The sequence below is a fragment of the Anomalospiza imberbis genome, chromosome 17, assembly GCF_031753505.1.
Source record: "Anomalospiza imberbis isolate Cuckoo-Finch-1a 21T00152 chromosome 17, ASM3175350v1, whole genome shotgun sequence".
NCBI classification, from domain to species: domain Eukaryota; kingdom Metazoa; phylum Chordata; class Aves; order Passeriformes; family Viduidae; genus Anomalospiza; species Anomalospiza imberbis.
Window position 1 is genome coordinate 11190505 of NC_089697.1, and position 26554 is coordinate 11217058.

Consider the following 26554-nt stretch of genomic DNA (forward strand, 5'->3'; position numbering starts at 1 on the left):
TATGGGTAAGCATTAGGTTGGAATGGTTCAATTAACTGCAAATTATGGCCACTAAATTAGAGACAGAAGAAAACACAGTTACTTATTAAATAGCAAGCATTAAAGCTTTATGGTTTTGTATTTAAAAAAAAAAAAAAAAGAAAAGAAAGGAAAAAGAAAGCTGTTAAAAATAAGACTTGCATTTACCAGGCCACCAAACTGCATGGACTAATAAAGAGACTAACAAAGGCAATACTGAGACATTAAGACACACACACGCTCCGTACTTGTGCAACTCAACCATATTCAAAACACTTGCCTTTTTCCTCACATAAGTAAAAAAAAAAAAAAAAAAGCATCCCCTAAACGAATCTGTTCATATAAAGCTTTAGGTTTCTTAAACTGTTGCTGTCTTATTTAGCTCATTGTTATTATGTGTCCTCCTCATCAGAGGAAGAAGCTTATTTTGTTAATTTTTTTAATGGAGGTGCTTTGTTTCTCTCAGACAAGAGATTACATTCCTCACACTACAGGTTTTCTCCATTTATAAATTTGGTGTTCACACCAACTCCTCCTAGGCTTGAAAAGATAAGGGTTGGCACTAAAATAAAGATTTTGGCTCCTGTAACTAAAATTAAGGCTCACAATGAATTTCCTTTCCACTACGTGTGTCCCATTTTTACCTAGTGGAAACGCCAGCCCTTCACCTACAGGCACTGGATACATTCTGAATTGGAGGGGCCTATTTTCAGTCATGTTCTCTACAGTTCTACAAAGTTCAGGTGGCAACTGTCTAAACCTGTGAACAGGAAAGATCATTCTGGGAAGGTGAGTAACAACTGCAGCTAAGAATTTTTCAACTATTCAGTGTTTCTGGAAGTAATTCTGAATTGAGATGGGACAGTAACTCCCTCACATCCCTGCTCTCCAGTGAAAATGGACTGTGTGGTTCATTTTAAGACTTTAGCCACAAAAGCAAAGGAAAAGTCACAATTCTGAACAGTTGCATTTCTTAGTATTGAAAAGGCATCTGATACCTGAAGCAAGTCTAGCTGCACAGACATCGCTGACCACGCCCTCACCTGAATTTAAACTGCATCTCTTCCCAAACAAAGAAAGCCAACACGGTCTCTTGGGTGGAGGGAAGCTAGTGTGAAAGGCAAAGAGGCAAGAATTTTGGTGTTTGTTTCTTTTCCTTTTAAAGTCACTGCAGTTAAGATCCAGATCAGTATAGGGGTGTAAATGAAGGGGGAACAGGGGTGTTTGAGTAATATAGGCTAACACTGTTCTAGATGTGTTATTACAGCTGTAATTTCTGACTCTGTACAAATTGTACACGTAGGTTTAGACACATGAAAAAGTAACACACTCACAGAGACATAAAACACCTAGGTATAAAATATAAAGCAGTGTAGTAGTTACTAAAATTACATGCTCTCTTATTGCTACAGTGATTTTTGCTCTTTTTTCTTTTTACTGTACCACATGTTGTTCTAAGCATATAATTTGCATAAATTATTCAAGTTTAAGAAAAAATCCACACATCTTCACTTTTAAGCTACTTATATAGTTAATATAAAACAAAAAAAGGTTCTAAAGTATCTCTTTATTAAAAGAGAAATAAAAATGTCGTTTGAAACTGGAATTCAGTGGCCAAATCCAAGGGCAGTGCACACCTTGCCATTCCGGTAGTCGTTGCCCACGCAGCGCAAGCCGAGGTTGGTGGGTATTTGGCCCAGTCTAGAGATGGTCACCAGACCTGCATGATGCCCTACGTGTCTGTTATTGTTCTGGTTATTTTGTCTTTAGCAAAAAAAGGACTATGAATGACCAAAGACTAACATTTATAATTTGTAGCAAAATTTGGTTTTATGTAGAAACAAGCCATGTTTTGCATTTGGATAGAGATTTAAATGAATTAAAGCTAAAAATTAAAAAGCACGATGCTGCAACATCTGGTCACTTGTTGAAGACCTCACTTTTAAAGTGGTTAAGTTTGCACAATTTGTACTTTTTTCTTTTTTTTTTTTTCCTTTTTTTTCCTTTTTTTTTTTACTAAACAGTATTTTTCCTTCTTTTATAAACCAGAAAAACTAAACTACAGATAAATTTTCCCTACCTTGAGCTAATGCTGCAGATAGGGTTGACAAAGCTGTACAGCGCAATCAAACATACTTACATCTTAGCTCATTGTACAGGTACAGCCATAATCAAGGCACAAAGATCTTCTACAAGTTATTTTCAATAAAGTTGTACAAAATAATACATTTTACAGTCTGTACAAGAATAATAATCCAGCAGTAAAATAAAAAATGAGGGAAGGGAAGAAGAAAAAGAAGGGAAAGACTGTGAGGACTACAGTCTAGATAATGATTTTTAGAGCAGACGGGATCATCAGTGGACAAACTGAAAACAGTGTGTGGTTAACTCTTTCTGCAATCACAGGCCATACGCAGTTCAATTCATAAATGTCCATGGTTGTCTTTAGACCACCAAGACTGGTTTTAAAAATACCCTTCTGAAAGGTAGCAGTTGGTTTTTGCACTGTCTAGGTCTGTTGGAGAATTGTCAGTATTTCCGCCCAAAGCCACATTACAGTCAGAGAACCAAACTCAAGGGTCTGTCTTCAAACTTGGTCTGTGACTTGGCACCTTCGTTACTCGGATGCAGTGAGTGATACAAAGTGGAGATCACGGGTTATAGGATTATGCCCACAGCAGTGCTAAATTACCTAAAGTTTTCTCTCCCCCAATTTTTGTTTCAAAGTTTTAATTTTTTCATCCCCAATTCTTTCAGGTGCTCCACATTCAGGGGTTTTAATTAATTAGGTTTTATTTCTTTTTTTTTTTGTTTGTTTGGTTTGGTTTTTTTCTCTCTCTCTTTTTTGTTAATAACAGTGTTAGGGAATCCTCATGGAAATGGCCTTTTAAGTGTTAGGGGCCATCTCAAACTGTCCGAGGGGTACAGAAGCAAGCTTAGAAGTGCTGCTATTGTCCAGCAAGGAGAAAAAGTTGAGGGGTGCAAATCAATGGGAGATTCAAACAGTTCTCTTCCACCCTATGTGGGCAAGGGTGTTTTTTTTCTTTTTTTTTTTAATAAGGAATAAGGAGTCCAAAACACAGAAAAAAGTGCTCTCCATCACAACAACTCGTATTGGCGAAGGTGCATGCGCTGAATAATGTCCCGACAGTCATTGAAAACCCTCCGGATGTTCTCTGTGTCCACGGCACACGTGAAGTGAGGGTAGCAGTAGTGCCTTCCATCTCCACTTGCTGTGCTGATTCTCTGTGCAGAGCAAGAGAGAGACACTGGGTTAAAATGAAAACCCGCTGGGGGAGCCCCAACCCGTCCCCAAAGCTCGGCTGAGCGAAGGTGAGGTGTGCATGTGTGAGCTGTGCCTTCAAGAAGTGCAAGTGAGTGGCAAAATGCCCACAGGCTTTTCACCTGAAACACGAAATTCAAAATGATCAGAATTATACGGTGAGGTGGTCACTGCAAGCTGGGGAATTTCAGAGAGGAATCAGAACTCAGGAAAATGCCATTATTTATATGCAGCTTTGGTGGATTTAGCAACACAACTCCTAGTCCATTTGACCATGAAAAAAGCAGAAGGATCTTGCCTCCCTGTATAAAGCTTTTATCCCTGCTTTACAGAAAGCCACCCTCAACTTTTTGTTTTGCTGCATTTTAAAATGAGTCCACAATTTGATTGCCAGGCTCACCATTACAAGTAATTGTAACAATACTAAAAAAAAAATCTATGGCCATTATAGCTTCATCTGACTAGTAATGGGAAAGGTAATATGAAAAGGACATTAATATCTGACAAATGAGGCATCTCTTGATTAGTCTCTATCTTCAGAAATAATGCATGGAATAAAAAGCTGACCCCATTAATAAAAGCAGGACTTCAATCATCATTCTATTTGGGGCTTCTTAATTCTCACCAATTATTTTGCTATTTAATTATATACGAACAAATATCCAAAAAGCAGCTAAGAAACAGTAGTAAGTTCATAACTTACTACAACAGTAGTGGTTGATGCAATGTGGATGTTAAATACAAACAACACAAGAAGTGACAGCACTTTGCAGCAGCAGAAGGTGAGCAAGAGCTTGGGTTTGAGAAGAATCACAGAAGAAATAGGCAAAGAAAGGAAATACTTACAAGAAACTCGTCTCTAATAAAATACTTGGCCCTTGTAACTCTGGGATCCTCACCAGGCTCTGGTGTTGCTGATTAATAATAAAATAAGCATCTTATTAAAACATGTGTTTTCTGGCAATAGCACCTAAAAATCTCAACTTGTTCTGTTTTCTGCTCACATATGACAGAAATACACTTGGCAAAACTGACTGTGAGACAAGACAAACCATAACATTATTTAAAGCAGCAGGATTTCAGGAGAACAAGGGAATATTACAATGGCCACAGTACCAGGCATTTGGCAGGTAAGAGAAATGTCCACAGGCAGCATTAGGGGGAGTCCCAAGGACACATTTGTGACAAAATGTCAGACTGCAATCTACACCAAAGTAAAAGGATTTTGTCATGATGAAATTATTAATACATTAAATGTTTTAAAGGCAGGAATCTCTCACTGTTAATACCTTAAATTAAACATTACAATTTGGTTAAAAGACATTGATGATTACATCTATTTAAGAGTTTTCAAGTCTTAGCTGAAGCTACCAAAACCATCACGAATATGATTAACAAGGAAATGAAAAATTGCAAACAAAACTTAAAAATCTTACCATCATCTGGTGTAGTGTAGCGAGCAAATTCTGGAAAGTAGTCTTCAATTTTAGATTTCCCTGCCAAAACTTTCTCTGCTAGCAAATCTTGTTTATTCAGGAAAAGGATTACTGAAATGGTCCGTAGCCACCTGTGGAAAAGGGAAACCAAACACTGTTAGGAGGCACAGCCCAGATCATCCAAAAACTTGAAATACAGTAAATCACAGAGCATGTCTGGGGACAAGGTCCTGTGACGCACTGGAATGATTTGGAAAGGTTCCCTTTATACCCGAATCCCACGGGTTTAATTGCAGGTATGCACACCCTGAGGGTGCTCCCCACTTTGTGCTGTTAATCCAAACCCATCCCAGGGGAATATTTCCACCTCCCAGAGCACTGCTCCATCACTACTTTAATTACTTCAGCCTCAATATGGCAACCACCAATTAGTAGTTGTGCAGAGCTGTTTGCAATGATCTGAGTGTAATAAACGTTCGAGGTGGGAGGCTGTGACCAAAGAACCAGCCCAGACTGTGCCAGGAAATGTGAATAACAGAGCCCCCGTGCTGTTAGCCCTGGTGGGCAGCCAAGCACCACACAGCTCCTCACTCACCTTCCTCCTCAGGGGGTGGAGGAGGAGGAAAAGGAGAATGAAAGCAAAAAAATCTGGGGGTCAAGATAAAAATATAAATGATGACTGTTTCATTAGTGAAGGATAAGTAAAAGGGAGGAGAAGACAAAACAAGTGATGCAAAGGCAATCACTCACCACCTCCTGTGGGCAGACCAATATCCAGCAAGCTGGGTAACCTCCCAAAATCCCCTCTTTTCCCCCTTACTGCAGAGAATGATGTTATGTGGCACGGAACACACCTCTGGTCAGTTTGGATCTGCCCACCTGTGTCCCCTCCCAACAGCCCCGAGGATTCACTGCAGGAACGGAGTGAGGAACCGAGAGGGCTCTGCACACACTGCTCAGCAGCACGAGTGTGTTATCAGCATTGTTTTGGGCAAAACCCAAACCACAGCACTCTATGAGCTGTTTTGGAGAAAATGAACTTTGTCCCAGCCAGCCACTCCGTGAGTGGTGGCTGCAGTGTGAGGCAGGATCAGCAACCTCAGTGAGAAGAGCCTTTCACAGACCTGTTGTTCCAGATACTCTTGAAGAGGTTTAGTGCCTCCTGCAGCCGATTGGTCTGATTGTCCTCTCGTATCACCATGTTGTAGCTACTGCTCGCCACCACAAATATGATAGCAGTCACATCTAAACCAGGAAATACCCTTTGGTTAATGCCAAGCTTCACAAGGAATAGCCAGGAAACATGAAGTTCAGTAAGAAGCTGCCAGATTTTCAGCTCCCTGCAGAGAACAGGCTGGGATGCTGTTGCTGACAGCTTTTTAAGTACCAGGAATCAAAAAAGAAAGTGAAGAAACCATGGAAGACAGGCAAGGCAGGCTCCAGAACAGAAGCTGACGGAATGACAGAAAATGTAGGAAAGAAAGGAACTGGAGCAAGAGAGAGAAACTGAATAAAGCCAAGAGAAGAATTTAAAACATGTAAAGAAAATTGGAAACAACCATGAGCTATAGGAAAGGACAGGGAGGTCCTTGAGGGAAAAACTTCAGGACAAACAGCACGTTTGATTTGTGTAAAGAGTAGTAATAACAACAGCAGACTGCAGTGGATTCATGGGTAATTGCAGTGGTCCCCCTGTAGTGAATTTCATTGCTTAGAGCCCCATCTCTTCCGTGGGAGGCATTCCCAGGATCACAGAATCAGGATCCCTGTGCTGCTCCAGTCCCTCACTGACTGCCAGGCTCATCCACCTCGGGCACAGCAGCAGAACAGATGAGTCAGACCATGAGGTAACAGGAAGAGGAAGGAGCAGAGGTAAAACCCAAACAATCTGTCACTAACGGCACAGAAGAAAATACTGCCCAGTCCTTCCACACACACACACAGTGTCCAGGTGATTCTGTGACAGGAACTGTAGCAATGTACCATGAATTCCAAGTTGCCTTCTGCTTTCTTTATTCTCTAGGATCAAACCGTAACTTTTCTAAAAAAAAAAAGGTGGACTTTTTGTGTAACTTCATTGCTATTTTGTCCAAACAACAAAGAAGAGAAAATATTTTCACCAAGTCTAGGTTTACAAAAACCTGTGTGGAAAAAGGTTTCTCATCTAAACAGATACAGAGTAAAAGAAAGAGGTGCAGTGAAGGTACCTGTCACACTTCAGGACAGACACAATCTGCCTAATTGCAGTCATGTGGGAATTAAACCTGACCTGAACTCATGGGGACACTGGTGTTAAGAGACTCCAGCTCTCACCAGATGTGTCTAACTAGAACCAGACAGATGCTCCCTACAACCTCATTCTGCTGATTCAGAAAGAAGCATCACAACAGAGCCAAGTAGCTGCAATTATACACAAAAATGTGATAATCTGGTTTTATGCATGTAATAATTACCCTGTATTTTGTATTTTGCACAGGCACATCCGTATGTAAACCTGCACGTGGAGGACAGAACATTGCTTGGAGTTTACACTCTCACAGCTGGCAAATAATGCACAAAGCCACCTCAAAAAATCCTTGATTAACTGAAGAGAGGGAAGCCAAAGAAATGGACAAGCTGAAGTTATCAAATTCAAATTCCTCTCCACCTGCATTCTCCTCAAAGATGTTCTATGTAGTTACAGGAGCTTACATGTCAAGAAAAAATTCAATCCTGTATGACTGTCAGATAACTCCTTATTAAGCTACATGGAAAGATGATGGAGTTCTCACACAGTTGAGAAAATGAAGATTAGGCACTACAGTTCTGCAGAGAACTATTTTATAAAGCCACCAGAAATTCTATTCCTACCATTAAAACACTGGATCCATTTTCGGCGTTCATCTCGTTGTCCTCCGACATCAAACATACTAAAAAACAAAACATAAATCCAGTCAGTCAGAATCATTTTGTGCTGGGTTTTTTTGTTTGTGTCTACATGCAAACAGAAAAGGTAAGAAACTTTAGGACTTCTGTGTTACAGAAGTTAAAGGGAATCTTGGATTACAAGAACCTGAACAAGTAAGCAGTCCATGAACACATGCATGCAGAGAAAATGGATTTAAAACATTTTGTTCTTTGTGATTTAAAATAAGGCACACCGATTTGCTTTTCATTTTCAAGCCAGACTACTAAATTAAAAAATAGTAAAATACTTCCTTTCTATTAAACACTGACACTTGAGAAATACAGTAGGCCCAATGACTATATGGTAGGCTCTCTTCCCAGTTTACCTTGGTATTTGTCTGTGTTGCATTAAAAAAATGTAAAAACATAAAAAGAAAAACATAAAGTCATCAAAAAAGAAAGAATTATACTTACTGAAAATTTACTTTATCCACCTGAAACTTGGTTTCAAAAATTCCTGATGTCAAAACTCTGCATCTGAGAAGATCCTAAAGCATAAAGGGAAATGCATTGACTCAACACAGATACTTGGTGTGTTCCCATATATCCAGCAATGGAAATAAACCCCTTTTTTTCACGCTGCACTACAACACCAAGCACTGGAATGTTCAGTGCCACAGAAGCATGGTGGAAATCTTGTAAGTGAAGTAACCTTGTACATAATTCATGTGTATAAACAAAATCCAAAGGACAAAGCCACTTTTATTGGAATACTAAAATGCACAAGGCATGGCAATACTTGAAATGGCAATTAGAAAATGAATTAATTACCCCCAAAGATGAAGGGGGCAGATAAATTGTGTAAAATCCTCACAAAGCTCCACGTACCTGGTCAGATGGGGTGTACTCGTTCTGTTTGACTATGTCAATCTTGTCTAGAAAACTGGGGAGAGGAAAGAAAAAAGAGAAAGTCATTACTCTCAAATCAGACAAGCCTTCTGGTGCTTTAGTAACTGACAGCTCCCAGGTAAATTCTGGCGCATTTTAATGCCCTCAGGCTCACAAAACGATGACAAATCGCACGCTGGAAAGGCAAAATGTGGGTTTTGTGCTCAGGGGGAGCGTTGTCAGCAGCAGCCGGCAGAGGGCTGAGAGCAGCTCAGTGAATCCATCTGGGAATCCCAGGGAGCCCCTCCTGCACCAACACCCGGCAGTTTAATTTAGGTCATTTATTCATAGGGATCCCACAACGTAACCTGCTGCTATTCGCGGTGAAGCAATGACTCGAGCAAACTGCCCACATGTACTTCCCCCGAAAGTAAAATGAGTATTTTTAAACAACTTATCAGCTCTATAGTTCTTTAGATAAACGAAAGCCCTAAAGGAATTTCAGTACAAGTTCAGTTAGGTGAGAGGGGACACTGATGTTTCTGTCAGCTGCTGTATCAGTGTTTCGGTAATAAGAGATTTATTTCAGTCAAATTCATCAGGCACTACCTACAGATGATAACTGGAGTATTTCATTTTTTTTTTATCAATTAACTATAACCTCATAATTATCTCTCACTTCAACTCAAAGAGCAAAAATCTCAAGGAATTAGTAAATTCTGCTTTGTTGTGGTGGCAAACCAGCAGCTCAGGATGCAGACTTTATGGTGTTTGCCCCCAGCCCCAGGTCCTCAGCCAGGTGCCCCCCTGCTCAGCCCCTTCCAGCTCAGCAGTGCTTTACCCCTAACATTAATGATTAATCCGCCTTCAAACCAACAGGCCTTGAGCTCCCTTGGAATTGCTCTGCATGAATTGTTTTCTCTCTGAAGCAGGAATCACAAAGGAAAGGTGAGTCTTCCCCGCCTCCTTTAATGTGCACTAACAAAAAGGGAGACCTGTCCCAGATTCACAACTCAAAAACCCAAAAAAACTGCCACTAAAGCCACCACACAACTCAGCCCCAGCTAACTTCCCAAAACACCTAATGAGGAGCAGGGAAAGGGGAAAAATAATCCTGTGTTTTTACAACTGCATCAGCGCAATGCCCTTTTCTAGATGATCTTTCTTCAGAGACACATGAACATTAATTTTTTATTTAGACTGAATTACAGAATTTTAAACATATTAAAATGTATTTCAAGCTAACACGCTACAAAAACACGTGAGACAAAGTGCAAAGATCAATTTCCATCACGGAACGTGACATGGCCACAGGCTCACAAGGATAAAGTGGTGACAAACTGTGCTCTGCAATTTGCAAGCTGGATTTTTTCCTCATAGCTTCCAAGCTGTTAAGTAATTTTATTTTTTTTTTTTTAATCCAAAGGGAAGATATAAAACTCTCTGTTCAGTACACAGAGGATGTTAAATAAGTACAACAGCACTGAGTTCCAAGTAGCACGAGTGTTTCCACCCCATCCTCTCCCCTCAGAGCACAGTTTCAGAATCACGTGGCAATTTCACAAGTTGGGGGATGCTTAAAAAATGTTCCGAACAGAACATGCTCATCAAGATACAAAGGTGATTACTGCAATCACCCAGCCTTTCTGTATGAATTTATCCAAGCAGAACATTTTATGCTGGGTTCCACAAGAGGTGGGTTTTTGGTTTTGTTTTGGGGGATTTTTTTTTTTGTTGTTGTTGTTTTATTTTTAAACACTCTGCTAATCAGCTTAATGGATTTTGGAAAGTGAAAATTAGAAAATAACAACAAGATATTGCTAAAACCTGGAACTGAAAGTACAAACCTATTACTGTTGTTTATGCAGACTATTTTTAGGCCTATGATTTCCTTGAAAAACATCGGCCACATAGGAGCAGTAGTACTGTACTAGAGATGAATTCCAACAGCAACGCTCCTGCCAGGTAAAACAAGTTCCAATGGAATAAACATTTCTTCTTCCCCCCAAAACAAGCTCCCAACATTCAGCAACATCTGACACTCCTAACAATGCTCCCTGGAGAAGAAGTCCTTCACTGTGAGACAGCCACCAGAAAACCCCTCCTGCTTCCAGGGCATTTTAGGGAAAACGGAGCACAGCCACTCGTTCCATGAGGATTTTCCCTTGTGCCTTTCATCAAACTCTGCTCCAGCAGCTTTAGAAAGGGTAGAAAGGGATAAAGGCATTAAAAAGCAGTTTGATTTTTTTGCTCATGTGTAAAGAAAGGGGATTGTTCTGTCTGTTGGTGAATGTAAAAATAAATGTGAGGAGAAAAGGGGAGCAGAAATTTGATCTGCTCTGATACACCTAAAATAAGGAGCAACAGCGGGAGCATGAGAGTTCAGAAAACATCAATGCACTGAGTTCAGAGACTTCTCAGTCAATGTTAGTCAAAACCAAACAATTTATCCAGTAAATTAAACTAATAATCCAGTCGGATGAGAACAAAGCCCAATTCAAAATAAACACAAATTCCCCATCATTAATTTCTATTTTTAATTCTTGCTATGCTCTACCCAAAACATAAGTGAGGCCACTTGAGTACTACTCTGTGTGCCGAATTCACTGCTGTGAGAGATTCTTCTAAGCCTACTGGAGATGTGCCCACCATCTACTGTGTCAGCAATGAACTTACAGGGAGAAACAGAAGCGACCTTGATGAAATAATTCACATAAAACTGTCAAACCACAAAACCGAATTTTATACTGCGAGCAAGCCTTGAACCAAGTTACAAAGTTAGTGTTTTTTTTTGTTCTGTAAAATCTTCCCAGAGATTATATGGAAAAGCTATTTTCCAGAAAGCAAATAATTCATTCAAGCATTGCTGCCAATTCTCACTTTGGGCCACATTCTGGACATGACTAAATAACAGGATCAGCTCCTGCTCTGCAAAATTCTGTCACGTAGTAAGAGGCTCTTTTGCCTGTGTTATAAAACACTGATACAGCTCTGACAGACACTAACAAAAAAACCCTCAAAAGACTTCAGGTTATTTGTAGTCAGCAACACTGAGAGGAAGCATCTCTAGGACAGCACCCGTTGTGTCTCTGAGATATTAAAGTGAAAGGTATTAACAAAAAATCAAGACAATCTGAAATAAAAAAATATGCTGCATTTTTGTGTCCCCTTTTTTAGCTTAGGGAAGGGAAAGGACACGTGAAGTGTTCCGAGCAGATCTTTGTGACAAATAAAGTGTCTTTAATTTTAAGGGCAGATTCACAGAGAGAGCTACACAGAGGCTTTCCTTAGCTCCAGCAGGTCTAAGTAATTAGGCCATACATGTATCCTCAACTCTTTCCAAGCTTTAACTAAAATCTATTACATCAAAACCATGTCCCAGTTTTCAGATGAAGATATATGCCAGTACCTGAGTTATTCTGGAGTTCTTTCATCCAGAGAGAGCTGCTTTATCTCTATGGAGGGAATTTCCTGAATGAACAGAGCTGCTGACAGACAAAGAACTGCAGCTTGTTTTCCCTGCTGGAAAGGTGTGTGACACACCAAATCTTCCACCTCAGAACCAGCACAGCCTCACTGTCTGGGGCAGCACGGGAGGGGAACGCAGGCTGCTTTCCCTGAGCATTTCCTGACAGCCTGCTCAACAAACAGTAACTGGAATGTTACTCTCTCTCATCTGACAAAATGGTTGGCACACAGGATTTTTTTTTTTTATTATTTTTTTCTTTGTGAAGAAGAGCTTTTGTTTTCAGCCTAGAACAACACTGGAAAGGTGTCTTAAATTGACAACACACCTATATTTGAAGAGCTTTATTTCCATCAGGTTTTTTTTTCTGGTCAAGTTGTAACTTGAATTTCCATATAAAATGTCTCCCTTAAAAGACACAATTAGATCTCATCTTCAGTGTCAGCAAGATACTTCATGAAATCAAGATTTCAATCCCAACTAAAGACAACATTTGTTTATAACTTATAAGCCTCAACAGTAGCATTGAAACTCTGCATTTGTGAAGTTCTTTGCTCTAAAAAGCCTCGAGGTATTTTACAGACAGTAAATCAGACTTCCAGCTCCCGCCTGCCTTCATTGGGGCTGCATTTCCTGCCTCCACCATCACACCCCAAACTGCACACATGGCACAAACCTATTTTAAAGGCAGGCACACTGAGTAGTTAATTGCCCCAAGTCCCTTGAGTCAGTGGAAATATTTTCCATTTTTCATTTCCACTGAGTCGTGTGTTTCTACCAAGATATTACTAAGAACCCACCAGAATTACTAAGAATTATCAAGATTTTACTAAGAATTACGTTGGCATTTCCCCATATCACCTCTAAAACAGTCTTTGCAATTCAGGTTTCTATGACCAGAAAGATATTAATATTTTTTTACTGATCACCCTAAAGACCAAACTCTGCAAATGTCCAGTGGGTTTTTATTTATCTACAGCCTATGAGAACTACAAAGTACTACTTAAAGTAGTTTTAAGCTGAAATTTAACTCAACATTAACAGTGTTTATGGTAAGCAAGAGTGCATTTTTTATTTTTCAGAACAGACCATGCTTTACTACTGCTTTCCTGCCTTTTTAGTCCTTGCCATAATCCTTTCTAGAAGCTCTGCAGTTAACTATTTGGTAAATTCTTTCTTCAGCTATGTTGTCTATGCTGAGACAGAGACATAGGATGAGTACAAAGATAGAAAATTCCCTTTTAAAAGGGTATTTGTGTATGAACAAATTGACTGTCCTCGACTCTGTCCCTTTCTGCTGCTCAAAGCAAGCAGGGGTGGGGAGAGGAGGGAAGCCTATTCCTCAAACTGGTGATAAAGATTTCAGCTCATTTATTTTGCAAGAGGAGCAGAACAGCAGGCAGAGTTACAGGAATGATGCAAATAAAACAAGCAAATGTTCAATTTGCTGGTACTTATAGTGTTCTGCAAACATGGGCAGCATGTGAAACCAAACTTGTCAGGTTTTTCCTCAAATTAAGTTAAAAATTGAAGTTAGGACATCAGTAGGTTTTGACTGTTTGTTTTTTACAGATGTACTGGTACTTTCTATTATTTGTAAAGGGGGAGCTTTTACTGCTGAGGTTGTCACTGAAAACGTGCCACAAACTTTACTGAAAAATTAAAAATGCTCAGAAAGGCACAGCTCTTTTTTCTGCCTAATCAAAACTAGATAAAGAGAGAAAATAAATTACAAACCCTTTGTAATTACTTTAACAATTTTACAATTAGGAAAGAGAAAAAGCCTGTATAGAGACAGGCACATAGGGACAGTACTGTACCAAGTATTACTGGTATAATTAGGAGAGCACTATATTGCATCTAAAAACATCTCACATACAATGTTCCTGTAACAACATTCTCCATATGTCAGTCCTCAGACATAAGGGTCCCACTGAAAACCAGATTTATGTTGGAAATGAACCTCGAAATGTAGCGTAAGACGTGAAAAGAAGCAAACCAAAAGTCTCCAGAAAACTTTCCCAAGAAGCTGCAAACACTTTTTGATTTCCAGTTTCAAGTCAAAGCGCTATTATGATTTCCTTATCGAAATTGTGAGTCGCACAGAAAGGTTTACAAACAGTCTAAAGCTCAGAATTTAATTATAGATGGTGTCAATGCATGCATATCCCAGAAAAGTGATTTTGAGAGCGGCCCCAGCTGTAATTCCAGAAGAACCTCGAGCATTCCAGCCACTTGGAGGCGGAGGGGCACCATGGGTCTAATTTTGAAGCAAATAATGAGAAAGCTAAAAAGTATGACTCCATATATTTGGAATCATCTTGTGGTAATCAAGGTTACAGTTCCTTATATGGCATGGAGAACGCGAAGCACACACAAAAAATAGAGTATTAAAGCTATGGGGTACAAAGAACTGCAACTATCCCAGAAAACCAGGACGCGCCAGCAAAGCCCCTGTAGTTCTGTGTCTCTGGGAAGTCCAAACCTTGCCCTAAAAGCGAGGCTGGTTACGCACCCAGCTTCCCAAACTGCCTAATTAAAGCAGCGTAACCCGCCGGGAGGCATGAATGAATTTCAGACAAACCCAGCAGAAGGCAAAGCAGCTTTCAAACACTGCTGGCGCTCCGAAAGGGAAATGGGGAAAAGGTAGGAGAAAGAGAAAAATCTATTTAAAGAGGTTGTAGTTGTCTTTTTTTTATTTTCCTTTTTTTCCCCCCCTCTCTCTGCCTGTCTAAAGTTAGTCTGGCTTAGAGGATGCACTAACTTTCCCAATCAGTTTTACATTACAGCACAAGTCCAGAAATAGCTCCCAGCCGCCTTGGCCTCTAGCACGGTTGCCATGACAATGGAACCACAGGGCTATAAATAGCTCATCAGCACCAAATCTTGTGAGACACATCTGGAATGGGGCCAGCCCAGCCCCGGCCTGACAAATAAAAATAGGCACAGGCAGTTTCAAAGGCTGGAAAGGTACAATGTGGCTCGGGCTGTGCGGAGCAGGGCAGGGAAACGGGTTTGATTGCTTGTTAGCACGAGATTTATTTGATAGGAGATTGGGAGAGGTATAAAAGTCACTTTATTGCATACTAAACAGCCAGCCTTTCTCTAAGGTCTATTTTTCTTTCTCTTCCCCACCCGCCTGCAGCACAACCACCCCGCTTTTGAAACTGTAACAATGCAGCCTTTTGCCCAGGAGACCATTAAAATAAGGAAAAACAGAAGGAAAGAAAAGAGATCTTCAAATCTTCCCCCCTCACCCCCCAACCATTTCTGTACGTTTTTGGCTCAAGTGCACTGAGTGCTCCTGCGGGTCTGACAGGCATCCTGGCTGGGATCCTGCCCGGGATGGAGTGCTTTGCTCCAGCTAAAATCACTCTCAGGCTGCTCTGTGCCTCCAGGAGCCTGGAGAAGGACGTGGTTCCCAAATCCCTGTGGTGCCAGGGCTGCTCTCAGCATCATCCCTTTGGACCCTCAGCATGGGACAGAACCAGAGTCACAGCATATCCCATCCCATCCCACCTCCCAGCAGCTCCGTGCCACCCAACTGCCTCTGGAGCAAGCATTTTCTTCCACTTAGTGGGTGAGAAAATGTCGTATTTTTAGCACAGGCTCTTGATCAACCCATTCAATTACATCCAAATTATCTGTGTGGGAACAGAATGTTATGTCAAAAATGTTATTCAGTGTATTTGTCAATATTACTCAACAGAAGCCATTTGTATAATGAGGAGATTCAATATTTTCTCCAGCATAGGAAAGCAGCAGCTCAGGAACCAGACTGAAGTTGTGAGACTTTGTTATTTCACAGACACTGGAAGTTGTAAGTCAGCGTGATATAATGCAGAGAACACCACTCCCAAAATATAAAATCCTAGTTGCTCTATCAAAAACCAATAGAGACTACAGATGGTGATCAAGAAACTGCAACTATAATAAGCATTAAGCCACAGTAAAATATCTTCTGTCTGCCAAAAAGGCACCGTGCACGCGCTCCACGCAAGCTGCACCATCAGCCCACAGGATTCCTTTAGGTCCCTACATGGATATTTTCATTGCTAAAAATTGTAGTTACTTCCACCCAGGCTTCGAGCTGTATGTAAACTTCCCTCCCCTCCCCCCTGCCCTTCACCACATCCAATTTGCTCCCCTGCCATCTGAACAACGCACACCTCAGGAACAGCAGCTTGCACAGAAGGATTTTGGATAATGTACTGTAAAACATGCAATGCTGGATTTATTGGTTTTTTTAAGGATACTCCAAGTTAGTCTAAGAGCCCTATCACCAGCTGCAAGTTTCGATTTAAATCATATAGAAAAGAAATTATTTTTTTCTTCCTTAAGAAAGCAACTCATACATCACTGTAAGAGAGCCCTTTCTGGCCCACGTAAGGGACAAACTTTCTCATTTTGGGGGAAAGATGAGGGGGACAGGGCTGTAGAGCAGCAAACACTACACGGGATGACCCAAACCTGGCCAATATTCCAGTCATTGGAAGGGCTTCCATGGCATCCCCAGTTCCCCTCTGCCGTTAACTCCTTGCCTTGATGGAACGATCCTTATGGAGGATTTGTGCTCCTTCACGCTGGCCAGGGGCCCTGCTCACCCCAAATCTGCATTCCCAGCCCAGATGGCTCCCAGGCCCAGTTTGGGAACACCAGTGGAAGGTACTGGTGTGGATGAGATCACCATCACCCCACCCCATCCCATCCCAGGGCAGGCCCGGGGCGGGAGGGAGCGGGGAGGAACATGGTGCAATCTCTATTAACTTTTTCACTTTTTTATTTTCTCTCTTAACAAGGCTGCAGAAGCAGACCAAAACCTCGGGAAAAGGCGAAGGGATTACATGTTCGTGCAGCAGAACTCCTTACTCCACTTTGCTCGCTGCTCCGCCAACGTTTCCTCCTGAATTTTGGAGGGCCATACACACCAGAAACCTGGGCTTAATTAACGAACCTGTTTCTTGCACGACACTATGAAATCCATTGGTTTAGATATGGGATATTTTCTCTTTTTTACACTTTAAAGCAATTTTGCTTGCCTGCCTTCATTTTTACTTATCCTCATTTCTGTTCTTCCTGGTCCTGGAAATGGTTCTGACCTCCTGTGACTCTCACAGATTGTCGTCTTAAAGAATCTGGGTCCTCCACCAAGTTTGGTATCTTTTCCAGTTATTTCAGCAAAAGCTCTGCACACGAAAAACCACAACTTTTAATTTTACCCAAGGAATTAAAACCTGAAGTCTAGCACTTAATTGTAAGAAAACAACAAATTGTTTCCATGGTCTTCACTATCTAAAAGCCAACAGGCTGGACTAGTGACAACTCCAGTGTGGCTGCTGGTAAACTTCTTTCCCACCTGCTCCCCCGAAATATCCATATTTTTAATACTGTTTTAGTCATGCCTTGTTTTCTGGAATGTGGAAAAGTACCTATTAACAAGGCCATGGATTTTCCTGTTTTAAACCTTTTTTAATTATAAGCTAAAGACACAGACCTTATATACTGCAGAAGAAAAAATAATGCATCAGTGACTGCACCCCTCCTGTGCTCTGTGGAGACTGAACTTGGAGAAAAACTTGAAATTTAATAATTTTTCACAATCTAATCTAATTTAAATCTGTCAGGTTCAATAAGGATCTTCTTAGGTTTAAGAATATTTGCTGTTAACTTAGACTAAGGAGTCTGTTTAAGTAAAGTCCAATTCAGAATGAAGAATTTTTAATGAAATTTGAATATGAATGTTTGAAATTCTCCATATTTGATTTCAAATAAGTGTATGAAAGCTTCCTTCAATCCCAGATGCTATTTTTAATATGGCAATAACCTATGCATGTTATAGGTGTAAGTCCTCTATTGTGGGCTGCTCTGAGCAATTAAAACAGGTGAACCTAATGGGATATCTTTCATTGTGTTTCAACCAAGTATTTTATCCTCATGGTCTGTAGCTCCCTCCAGTGCCATCAAATCAGTGGAATTGATTTCAGCTGAAGAATTAATGACATCACTAATAAATTAAAAATTATGTTAACAATTTAAAATATTAATAAAAGCGCAGATGATAAAAGAATTAACAAGCTTAATACTCCATACTAGTCTCCCTAAACTGAAGAAACAGAGCTATCTACAAAACCAGATAAAAGGAAGGTTCAGACAGTTCCCACATTTTTTCAGCTTTTGTGTGGCTTGTAAACCTAAACAGGGAGAACACAGAACCAGGCACTTCCCCAGTTACTACTGGAAAAATGGGCAACATCATTTGTAACAGGAATTTTAGGGACAAGGCTAAGTGGAGCTGACAGGACCTCACGTGACAGAAAAGGAATTCTGAACCAAGCCCGAGTTTCCGCAGGAATTAAGGAAGCGGTGATAGCTCAGGGAAGGAATCAGGCCCCAGATGATCCCAAACAATGGGAAGACAAATCTCTGCTGGGCTCTGAGCAGGGTGGTGAGGGAGGACTTCACCTCCCTATTTAAATACACAAAGATCTTCACAAAAATAGTTTGCATATATTTAGATGCGAGATATAAATCCAGTGCTGGAATCTTGTCTGCTTAGGCACCATCCCAGCTGAGATTTTTGTTCAGTACTTTAGGAAGTTGGGTTCTCTGGCAAAAGGGCAGTACTTTTGACTCTGATGCTGCTGGCAGGACACTGAAATGTTCATTTCTGTCCCGTGACGCTGCGGGCAGGGGCTGAAGGGCCTCGGACAGGACCGAGTACCTGCCAGAACCTGCTGGGCTGACAGTCCCACACCTCACAGCAGCTCACATTTCAGCTCGTGCTCTCCTCAGAGGAATGTGGCTTCCCCACCTCCTTCTTGTTTAAATGTTCTGCTTTCAACCCAGCAAAAAAACCTCCAGGCCTCTGTAAAAGCAGAGGCACAAACTGGCACCTGGAGTTGAAAGCATCTGTAAAGAGCACATCTCTCATCTGGAAGTTGTAACAATACAGTTATTATTTTTTTTCTTTTTCTTGAAAACATTCGCTTGATCATGAAATTTAATACCAGGGATATTAAAAAAAATATCATTTTAAACCAGGCAAATGGTACAGAGCTGCAACTGCATTTTATACTGTGAATTTTGAGCAGTGCAGGGACACTCATCTTTGGCTCCAGTGAAAAGCAAATACCTGGTTCTGAGTTCTGCCATACAACAAAATGAAGAAGTCAAGTTTAAGTGCTTGTCTGTCCCTGGCACACATTACACTCAGGCAGATAAAAGGAGCAAGAAATCAAGCTTGAAGCCAAAATCAAAGGTAAATAATAAAGGTGACCACACTACTTCTGTGGCAAAGCCACTCACAGGAGTCACCACGGTTCTGGAATAGTGCAGTCCTCTTTTAGTCCCCATGAAAAACCTTTCAGTCATCCAGTTTCATGGTTCTGCTTTTTGTGGATTGTTTTGCTACTCCTAAAAGGAAAATCTAACACAAACACTCCATGTTTGCTTACTCACGTGTCTGTGACAGCATCAACACACAGCCACTGACTATGCAGTGTTCCCACAAACGGCATTTGGGTATTCAGTGCTTTTAAGCCTCAATTAAAATGGACACCTCGCAGAATAATGTGGCTTTACAAAGACTCACAAAGAGTCCTAATTTAACAAAGGACATGCCAAGCCATTTTAGAATCTTTTAAATACAGTATTTTGGCCCTCCCCCCTCTTCCCCACTGACCTAACTTGACTCAACTCACTCTGAAGCAGAATTTAAATCATTACAAAAATATGAACTTTAAATCTCACCTCTGAAAAGACACAGCTGGCTATAAAAGACCTTAAAATAGTACTAAAAGCTCTAGTCATTCAAATGACTGTAAAACACAGTAGGACAGACTTTGTATTTACAAAACATATTCTACCATTTGCAAAGTGTGTTTTTTCATGCAGACTCTTCTAAGCTGTGTGTTTTTAATGCTGCAGTCACAGAGAATTTAGAATGAAGTGTGCACAGGAAAAGTAAAATCCCTGACAAGGCACAACCTGCGCCTGTTTCCTCTCTCAGCCAGAGTCACGTTGGCTCAGGGAGGTTTTCCATGGCAGTTCTGGCTCACAGAGGAACACTGAGGTGCTGCAAAACACGGAATCCAGACAGGACTGGAGAGAGGGGTGTGGGTGAGGGACGGGGAAATTTTGGGACAACTCTTAAAATCCCTTGCTCTCCAGTTGGCTTGTTTGGCAATGTTAAAATGAGGAAGTTGTTCAGCTGCTTCCGGGGGAATTAGCTCTTCTGAACAAGCTTTATTGACTCTATTTATTGCCTATATAAAAGTGTTGCAATTACTTCAACAATTACTAAATGTATTATTCACAGAACATAACTATTTCAGCATTACAACCCCAAAAGCTCCTCAGCAGCAGAAGGCATAGCTCTGTCTTGAGGTGGAGCCTTATACTCAGAAGAATTAAGACCGATTCCTCAATTAAGATTCAGGAGGTACCAGAGGTGACATAGACACACCACCCTTCAGCATCCTCACTGGCCTCCTTGTTGGCAGCCTTTACAGAGGCCAAGGACTGGGACAGCCTGGGCAGGGAATCTTCTCCCACAGCCTCATCCCTCTCTCACACAGCTCTCTGTGCTCCCAGGCTGTGCCAGAGCCCTGACCACAAACCTCCCTTCAGCTGAGGCTGGAGAGAATCTCTGAGCTGAGCTACCCTGGACAAAACCGCTCACTTTAAATTCCTGCCACGTTCTCTGGAAACCTTAACTCCAGTCCCAGCTTTCCTCTGGGGATGGGGGCAAGGAGAACAACAAAAGAAAGAAAGATTCTACCCACTGTTGTCATGAAACAAGTACAAAATGGTGCATGAAGCAAACACCAGGAGGTGGGGAAGAACTTCATAACTTCATCTCAGTGGGCATTAATTCTGAAATTCCACTGATACTGGCTTATGTTTTTGGTTTATTACACTGAAAAGAAAGTATCACAGAGCTATGAATAACAACTCATTTTTGCACCACCAGTGGGTGGACTTCCCACCCCTCTGCACTCAATCACAGCCAGGCAGCAGGGAATCCAAGAGAAGGAAAAGCCAACCTGAGGAGCCCAAGGTATGAACTGAAGTTCCAAAAAAATCTCCAAAATCCATTGGATGACTATAAACCATGATTCCAGCAGGAGACAAGCACATCTTCACCATCTCTTTGTCTGCAGAGGGCAGTGTCTCATGTTTGCATCTCAAATGGAGGAAAACCTAAACCTAAATTACTCATTAACAGGCTACAAATTTCCTCTTCTACATGAAAGAAACATTTAAACAGTCTCAGGAGAAGAACTGAACTAAAAAAGACACTAAAAGCCATGGGTATAATTGCTGCTGTGGGAAAGATGAGAAGGGGTCTAAAATGGTATTCCTCTTCCCCAAACATTGTGCTTATTCCCACATCAACATTTGTTAAGTCCCAGCTGGGGGTTCTGGCTGCCCAATATCCAAGCCTATTTTGCAAAAAGACATAAACCCAGCTAGGCTCTTATAATGTCTGAAGAAGCACTAAATGATGTACAGCATCAGATTGCAGTCTAGGTTCAAATATATCCTAAAATGTAGTGGCCGCCAGTCACAGTCCACAGACCTGGAAATAAATGTGTAATTCAAAGCTGTGCTGGGAAGTGAAGGCATGAGGCAGCTCCAGGGGAGCAATCCTGGCCTGGCTCACCTATTGCTCTGATACCTGCAACTGGCAACTCTGTGATTCCAGAGTGCTGGAGACAATTCCAGGATTTCCATTTGTTCTGCGTGACTATAATTAGAGCTTCCGGATCATGGTTTACACTAAGAGCAGCAGCAAAGGCTTCAAGGTGGAAGAGACTCTCATCAGATGGGTCAGGAGAAAGTCTGCAGAGAACACTCACAGGTTCTGGTGAAAGGGAGGTGTGTTCCTGCATTACCTACCCCGTATCAGGTACTTATTTATACATACACAGTCTATAAACACCATAACCATATGTGAAACACAGCTTTTATCACACAACAGCACTTTAACTCCACTTCCTGTCCTCAGCAGCAAATTATTAATTCACCACAAAAAAGGGGTGTCTGAGCACGGCGACTGGTACATTACACAGAAGTTAATAATATGTGACTACTAAATATAGCCACTCCTGCTTTTCTTCTACATTTTGCTGCCTAAGAGATTTCTGCAGCATCCTGCACACACTGGCTTGCCCTGCACGGATGGTGATGCTCAGAACTAGTGACAGGTGCAGAGCTTTCAAAACAGCACTTTTCCCTCACGCCATCCCACCCACGTTCAGCTCCAGCTTGTAGAACTGCAGTTATCTGCTTTGTAGGAACGCACACGCACAGGAAGTGCAGGGAACAGACTGCCAACAAGCAGATGAGAAAATTAAAAAAGATCTGAGATGCTAATAAACCGAGCCAGAATTACATGCTGCATCTAAATACAGGTTTTGAGGGAACACCACCACTGGAGTACTTCTGCAGATAAGCATATCCTTCATTTTAATTCAGGAAGAAAATTTCCTCCTTTGAATGAGCTCACTTCCATTGGAGAGACCTGTTTTACTAACATATCTTATGATTCTTGGTTTCTTTGCTTAAAGATAACAGAGTGGGGAAGAAAAAAACCCTTAAGGCCTATATAATTTACATTTGGGTCACTGACTTTCTTGGTTGTGGCTCCAAACATCAAGCCTTTAAAAAAACCCCACAAGCCCCACACTGCTCTGCAGCAGAACTTCCTCCTGTCACCTACATTCATTTTTATCAGCACAATCTGCATATGTTCAGTGCAGTTACAATCAAAAGGTATCCCAAGGGAAAAAAAAATCTTTGACTAACATCACAGTCAAAAAATGCAAGTTTTTAAAAGCTGTCTGGACACAACCCTGAGTAAGGTGCTTGAGGGGGCCCTGCTTGAGCAGGGAGGTGGGACAAGGTGGCCTCAGTGGTCCCTTCTGACCAGACCCCTCCTGTCTGATCCAGTGATTCCTGGTTTCTAAGAAAGCGGGCAGGGAAAATGCCATACATTTACAAAGACAGACCTAACTCTGCAGAGAAAAATCTGTTTCAGCTTTCTGTGTGTCCACCATTAATCCATTACGATGCCTTGTGGTGTGGATGTCAGGAATACATGTGAAACAGTTCAGAACTTAAAAAAATCCCATTGCTTAAACATGGATATTACAACCCGATTCACCCTGTAAACCATGTATGTATAAAAGCAGCATGTGCTTGTACAGACTCTGGTAATTACAGAGGTTTGTTTCAAAAAAACACCGTGTTTCACACAATATAAACACGGTAATTGTCACATTATCTCACAATCTACATTGTGATTTCAATTATGCACAACAAAGGGACTGCTCATGAGAACCGAACTGAGAAAGTAAATCACACCCCTCATAATAATAGTAACAAACCTGTGTTCATTAGTGTTTGTTTGTTTTTAAAAGGTATTTGTTCAACTACTACAAACATCTCTTGCAGACTGGTGAAAAAGAAAAATGCACTGGGTGCGGCATCAATCTTCCATTTGTAAGACTTGTCTGGAGGGAAATCAGTTTCATATTCTTCAGTGCCACGTGACTTTATCAGAAAACCACAGTGCACAATTTTGGCATAATTAGCAGGACCTTCTGAAATACAGCCCAGAAGAAAGCTCTGAGGGAAACAAACACATTTCACATCATTAGGGAAAGTTAGAGCTGAAATGGAGGTACCAGCCTCTGCACACAACAGCAGAAATCCCACCTATTTTTAGATCACAATTCCAATAAGAAAACAGCTGGGAGTCTAATGAAATTATCTTGGTGACAAATTTAATGGACTGAACACTAAAGTTACTATTTTTAAGTAAAGTTCCTAATTACCCTTCAAAACAAGAAGCAATTAAGCAGCAGTGGAGCTCCAGCTTCCCAAGTGTCTGCAAGGCTCGGCTCCAATCAGATTGAAACTGGGAAGTGGCTCAACACCTTTCTGATCCTAAAAGTTGGTTGAGGGCCAGGCTTGGGGTTTGGTTGGAGTTTTTTTTAAAGTCTAATGAAAGCAGTTCTGCTTTGACCTGTCCAGTCCTGCCTCGTGCTGTTCTCCCTGCCTGAGCTCCGCGCAGCTGCAGGACTCACCGGCCTGGGGAGGGAAGGGAAGCGGGGCAGGGACGGTCTGGAGGGAGCTGGTGAGAACCCAAATGGTAACACACTGGAGCTGGTGAGAACCCAAATGGTAACACAGTGGAGCTGGTGAGAACCCAAATGGTAACACACGGCTGGATCACAGAGCAGAGGGAGCTGGTGAGAACCCAAATGGTAACACACGGCTGGATCCCAGAGCAGAGGGAGCTGGTGAGAACCCAAATGGTAACACAGTGGAGCTGGTGAGAACCCAAATGGTAACACACTGGAGCTGGTGAGAACCCAAATGGTAACACACGGCTGGATCCCAGAGCAGAGGGAGCTGGTGAGAACCCAAATGGTAACACACTGGAGCTGGTGAGAACCCAAATGGTAACACACGGCTGGATCCCAGAGCAGAGGGAGCTGGTGAGAACCCAAATGGTAACTGCTGGATCACAGAGCAGAGGGAGCTGGTGAGAACCCAAATGGTAACACACTGGAACTGGTGAGAACCCAAATGGTAACACACGGCTGGATCCCAGAGCAGAGGGAGCTGGTGAGAACCCAAATGGTAACACGCTGCTGGATCACAGAGCAGCTCAGCTCCGGGGGAGAGAGCTGCACAGGGAAGTGCTCCAGCAGCAATGGAGAAGGGCCAAGGATCCCACCTAGCAAAGAGCTCTGAGAGAGCACAGAGGAATTCTGGTATTTTCAAATTGACTGAAATAGCCACATTAATCACAATAAAGCAAGTTATAATCTGACATGTTCCTCTCCAAAAAGCTTTCTGAAACTGGCCATTTTAATTACTGTTTCCCTTGGAAACTGTTCCACTGTGGCACTAATGAGTCTGTTGTACTTGTAACCTCACATAAGGCTATTCCACACTTCTTACATACCACACACCTTATTTTTGAAACAAATTTTGAACAACAGACACAGATAATTAGAGTTAGCATTGCAAATACACAGATAACATACTAATATCTGCCTTTTAATGAGACATTGTAAGATCCTGGAGTCTGGAATGCCCATTTGGAGAATATATCATGGTAAAACAGGAGATCTCTAAACCTGTCCTCTCACCCCTTCCAACAAATCACTCCATTGTGAGATTCAGGATGAAGAATCTTGATGACAAGACCTTGATCAAGATTCTTGACGACATCACAATACTTCTTGGCATTAGAACCATGAAAGATTGATCATCCTTTGTTCACATGACTTCACTTAAAACCTCCACTATCCAAAACCACCCAAGGGTTTTTGCAGATGTGAGCTTTAATAATTCTCTTGAAGAAGAGCTGTATCAAAGCATCAGTTTACAAATGGGGAAACTTTGTTTCACCCAAGCCCTGTCAGGGATAACAAAGTGTGTGTATCCTAAAGCAGTGTCCCACCCTGGGACAGAGGTGAACACGGAGTTCTCCAGAATAAACAAGGAGAAGCCATTCCAATCCAGGGAAGAAAAGGAGTGCACACCTTAACTGCAAACTCTGTTCTTCTTCATGGCACCCACAGTGATGTTAGGGAGAGCTAATGAAAATACCAAAATAAAACAATCAGGAGGCTCACTCTTGAGACTCAGTTTGACTAAAGAATATCCTGACAACAGCCACATTCATGAAGCTGTGTAAGAAAATTGTCTTGCCAGACACAAAGCCTCCCAGTCCCTTCACGCACCTCCTGATCTTGTAACATCATAAATGTGTAATTAAAGTCTCTCTTGGATACCTTAACAGCAGAAGTGGTGGACAGTGTAGTCCTCAGAAAATGTGCAAGTATTACCAACTGCCAGTAAACAAACAAGGCAGTTTAACAGTTGTGGGAATTTTGTATGTATATGGCTATTTTCATTCATTTATAAAAATTACTTAGGGTTCTGAAGGATCTTTTTTTTTTTTTGAAAAACACAATTCTCTCAGCCAAGATCCCACAGCAGACCTGGCCACCTGACCTGGGCTGGATGTGGCTGCTGCCAGCACCACACTCCTTCAGCAGCCCAGGAGCCAAGGCTCCTTCCCTCCCCCAGCTGCAGGAGGCTTCCTAAAAATAGTCCTTTGCCAGCCTTTACTGGGGCTGCAGTTTACATGAGCCCTCTGGGGGAAGGGGAACCTTGCAGAGTACCCAAGGCACTCACTGAAAATTTACTGGACAGCCAACACGTTTCAAGTGTAAATTATCATCCGGACACTGAAACCCCTCACTTCCATAATGAACACATTACAATTTAGCTTTATTGGTGCATATCCTTCTCAGAGACTTAATTAGTGTACCACAATGCAAATACAGTTAACAGAGATTTATATTTAACTTCAACAACTTATTTTCACACATTTCAGCTACAAAATCAATGTATAATGTACTACAGAGTAATCAGTTCAAAATCACAAAACCTTTCAGTGACATCCTGCTATAAAATTACTCTTAATCACATGTAAAATTAGCCAGCAATTTCTTTCAGTTTATTTGGAACTTAGTCACATACTAAAAATAC

General features: G+C 41.4%; 1 protein-coding gene across 5 annotated transcripts in view; it reads right to left on the reverse strand.

Moving 5' to 3' along the window:
* Window positions 1-1761: 1761 nt before the first annotated feature.
* The window catches only part of GNAS (GNAS complex locus), a 131864-nt gene continuing 107071 nt past the window's right edge, over window positions 1762-26554 (reverse strand). For all 5 annotated transcript variants that reach the window (XM_068208008.1, XM_068208009.1, XM_068208012.1 and 2 more), the window contains exons 6-12: window positions 8512-8566; window positions 8098-8171; window positions 7588-7646; window positions 5862-5982; window positions 4738-4868; window positions 4148-4215; window positions 1762-3264 (exon numbers count right to left, since the gene is read on the reverse strand). In XM_068208008.1, coding sequence (XP_068064109.1) covers window positions 3118-3264; window positions 4148-4215; window positions 4738-4868; window positions 5862-5982; window positions 7588-7646; window positions 8098-8171; window positions 8512-8566 — 655 coding nt within the window. In that variant the 3' untranslated portion in view covers window positions 1762-3117. The remainder of the gene's footprint in view (window positions 3265-4147; window positions 4216-4737; window positions 4869-5861; window positions 5983-7587; window positions 7647-8097; window positions 8172-8511; window positions 8567-26554) is intronic.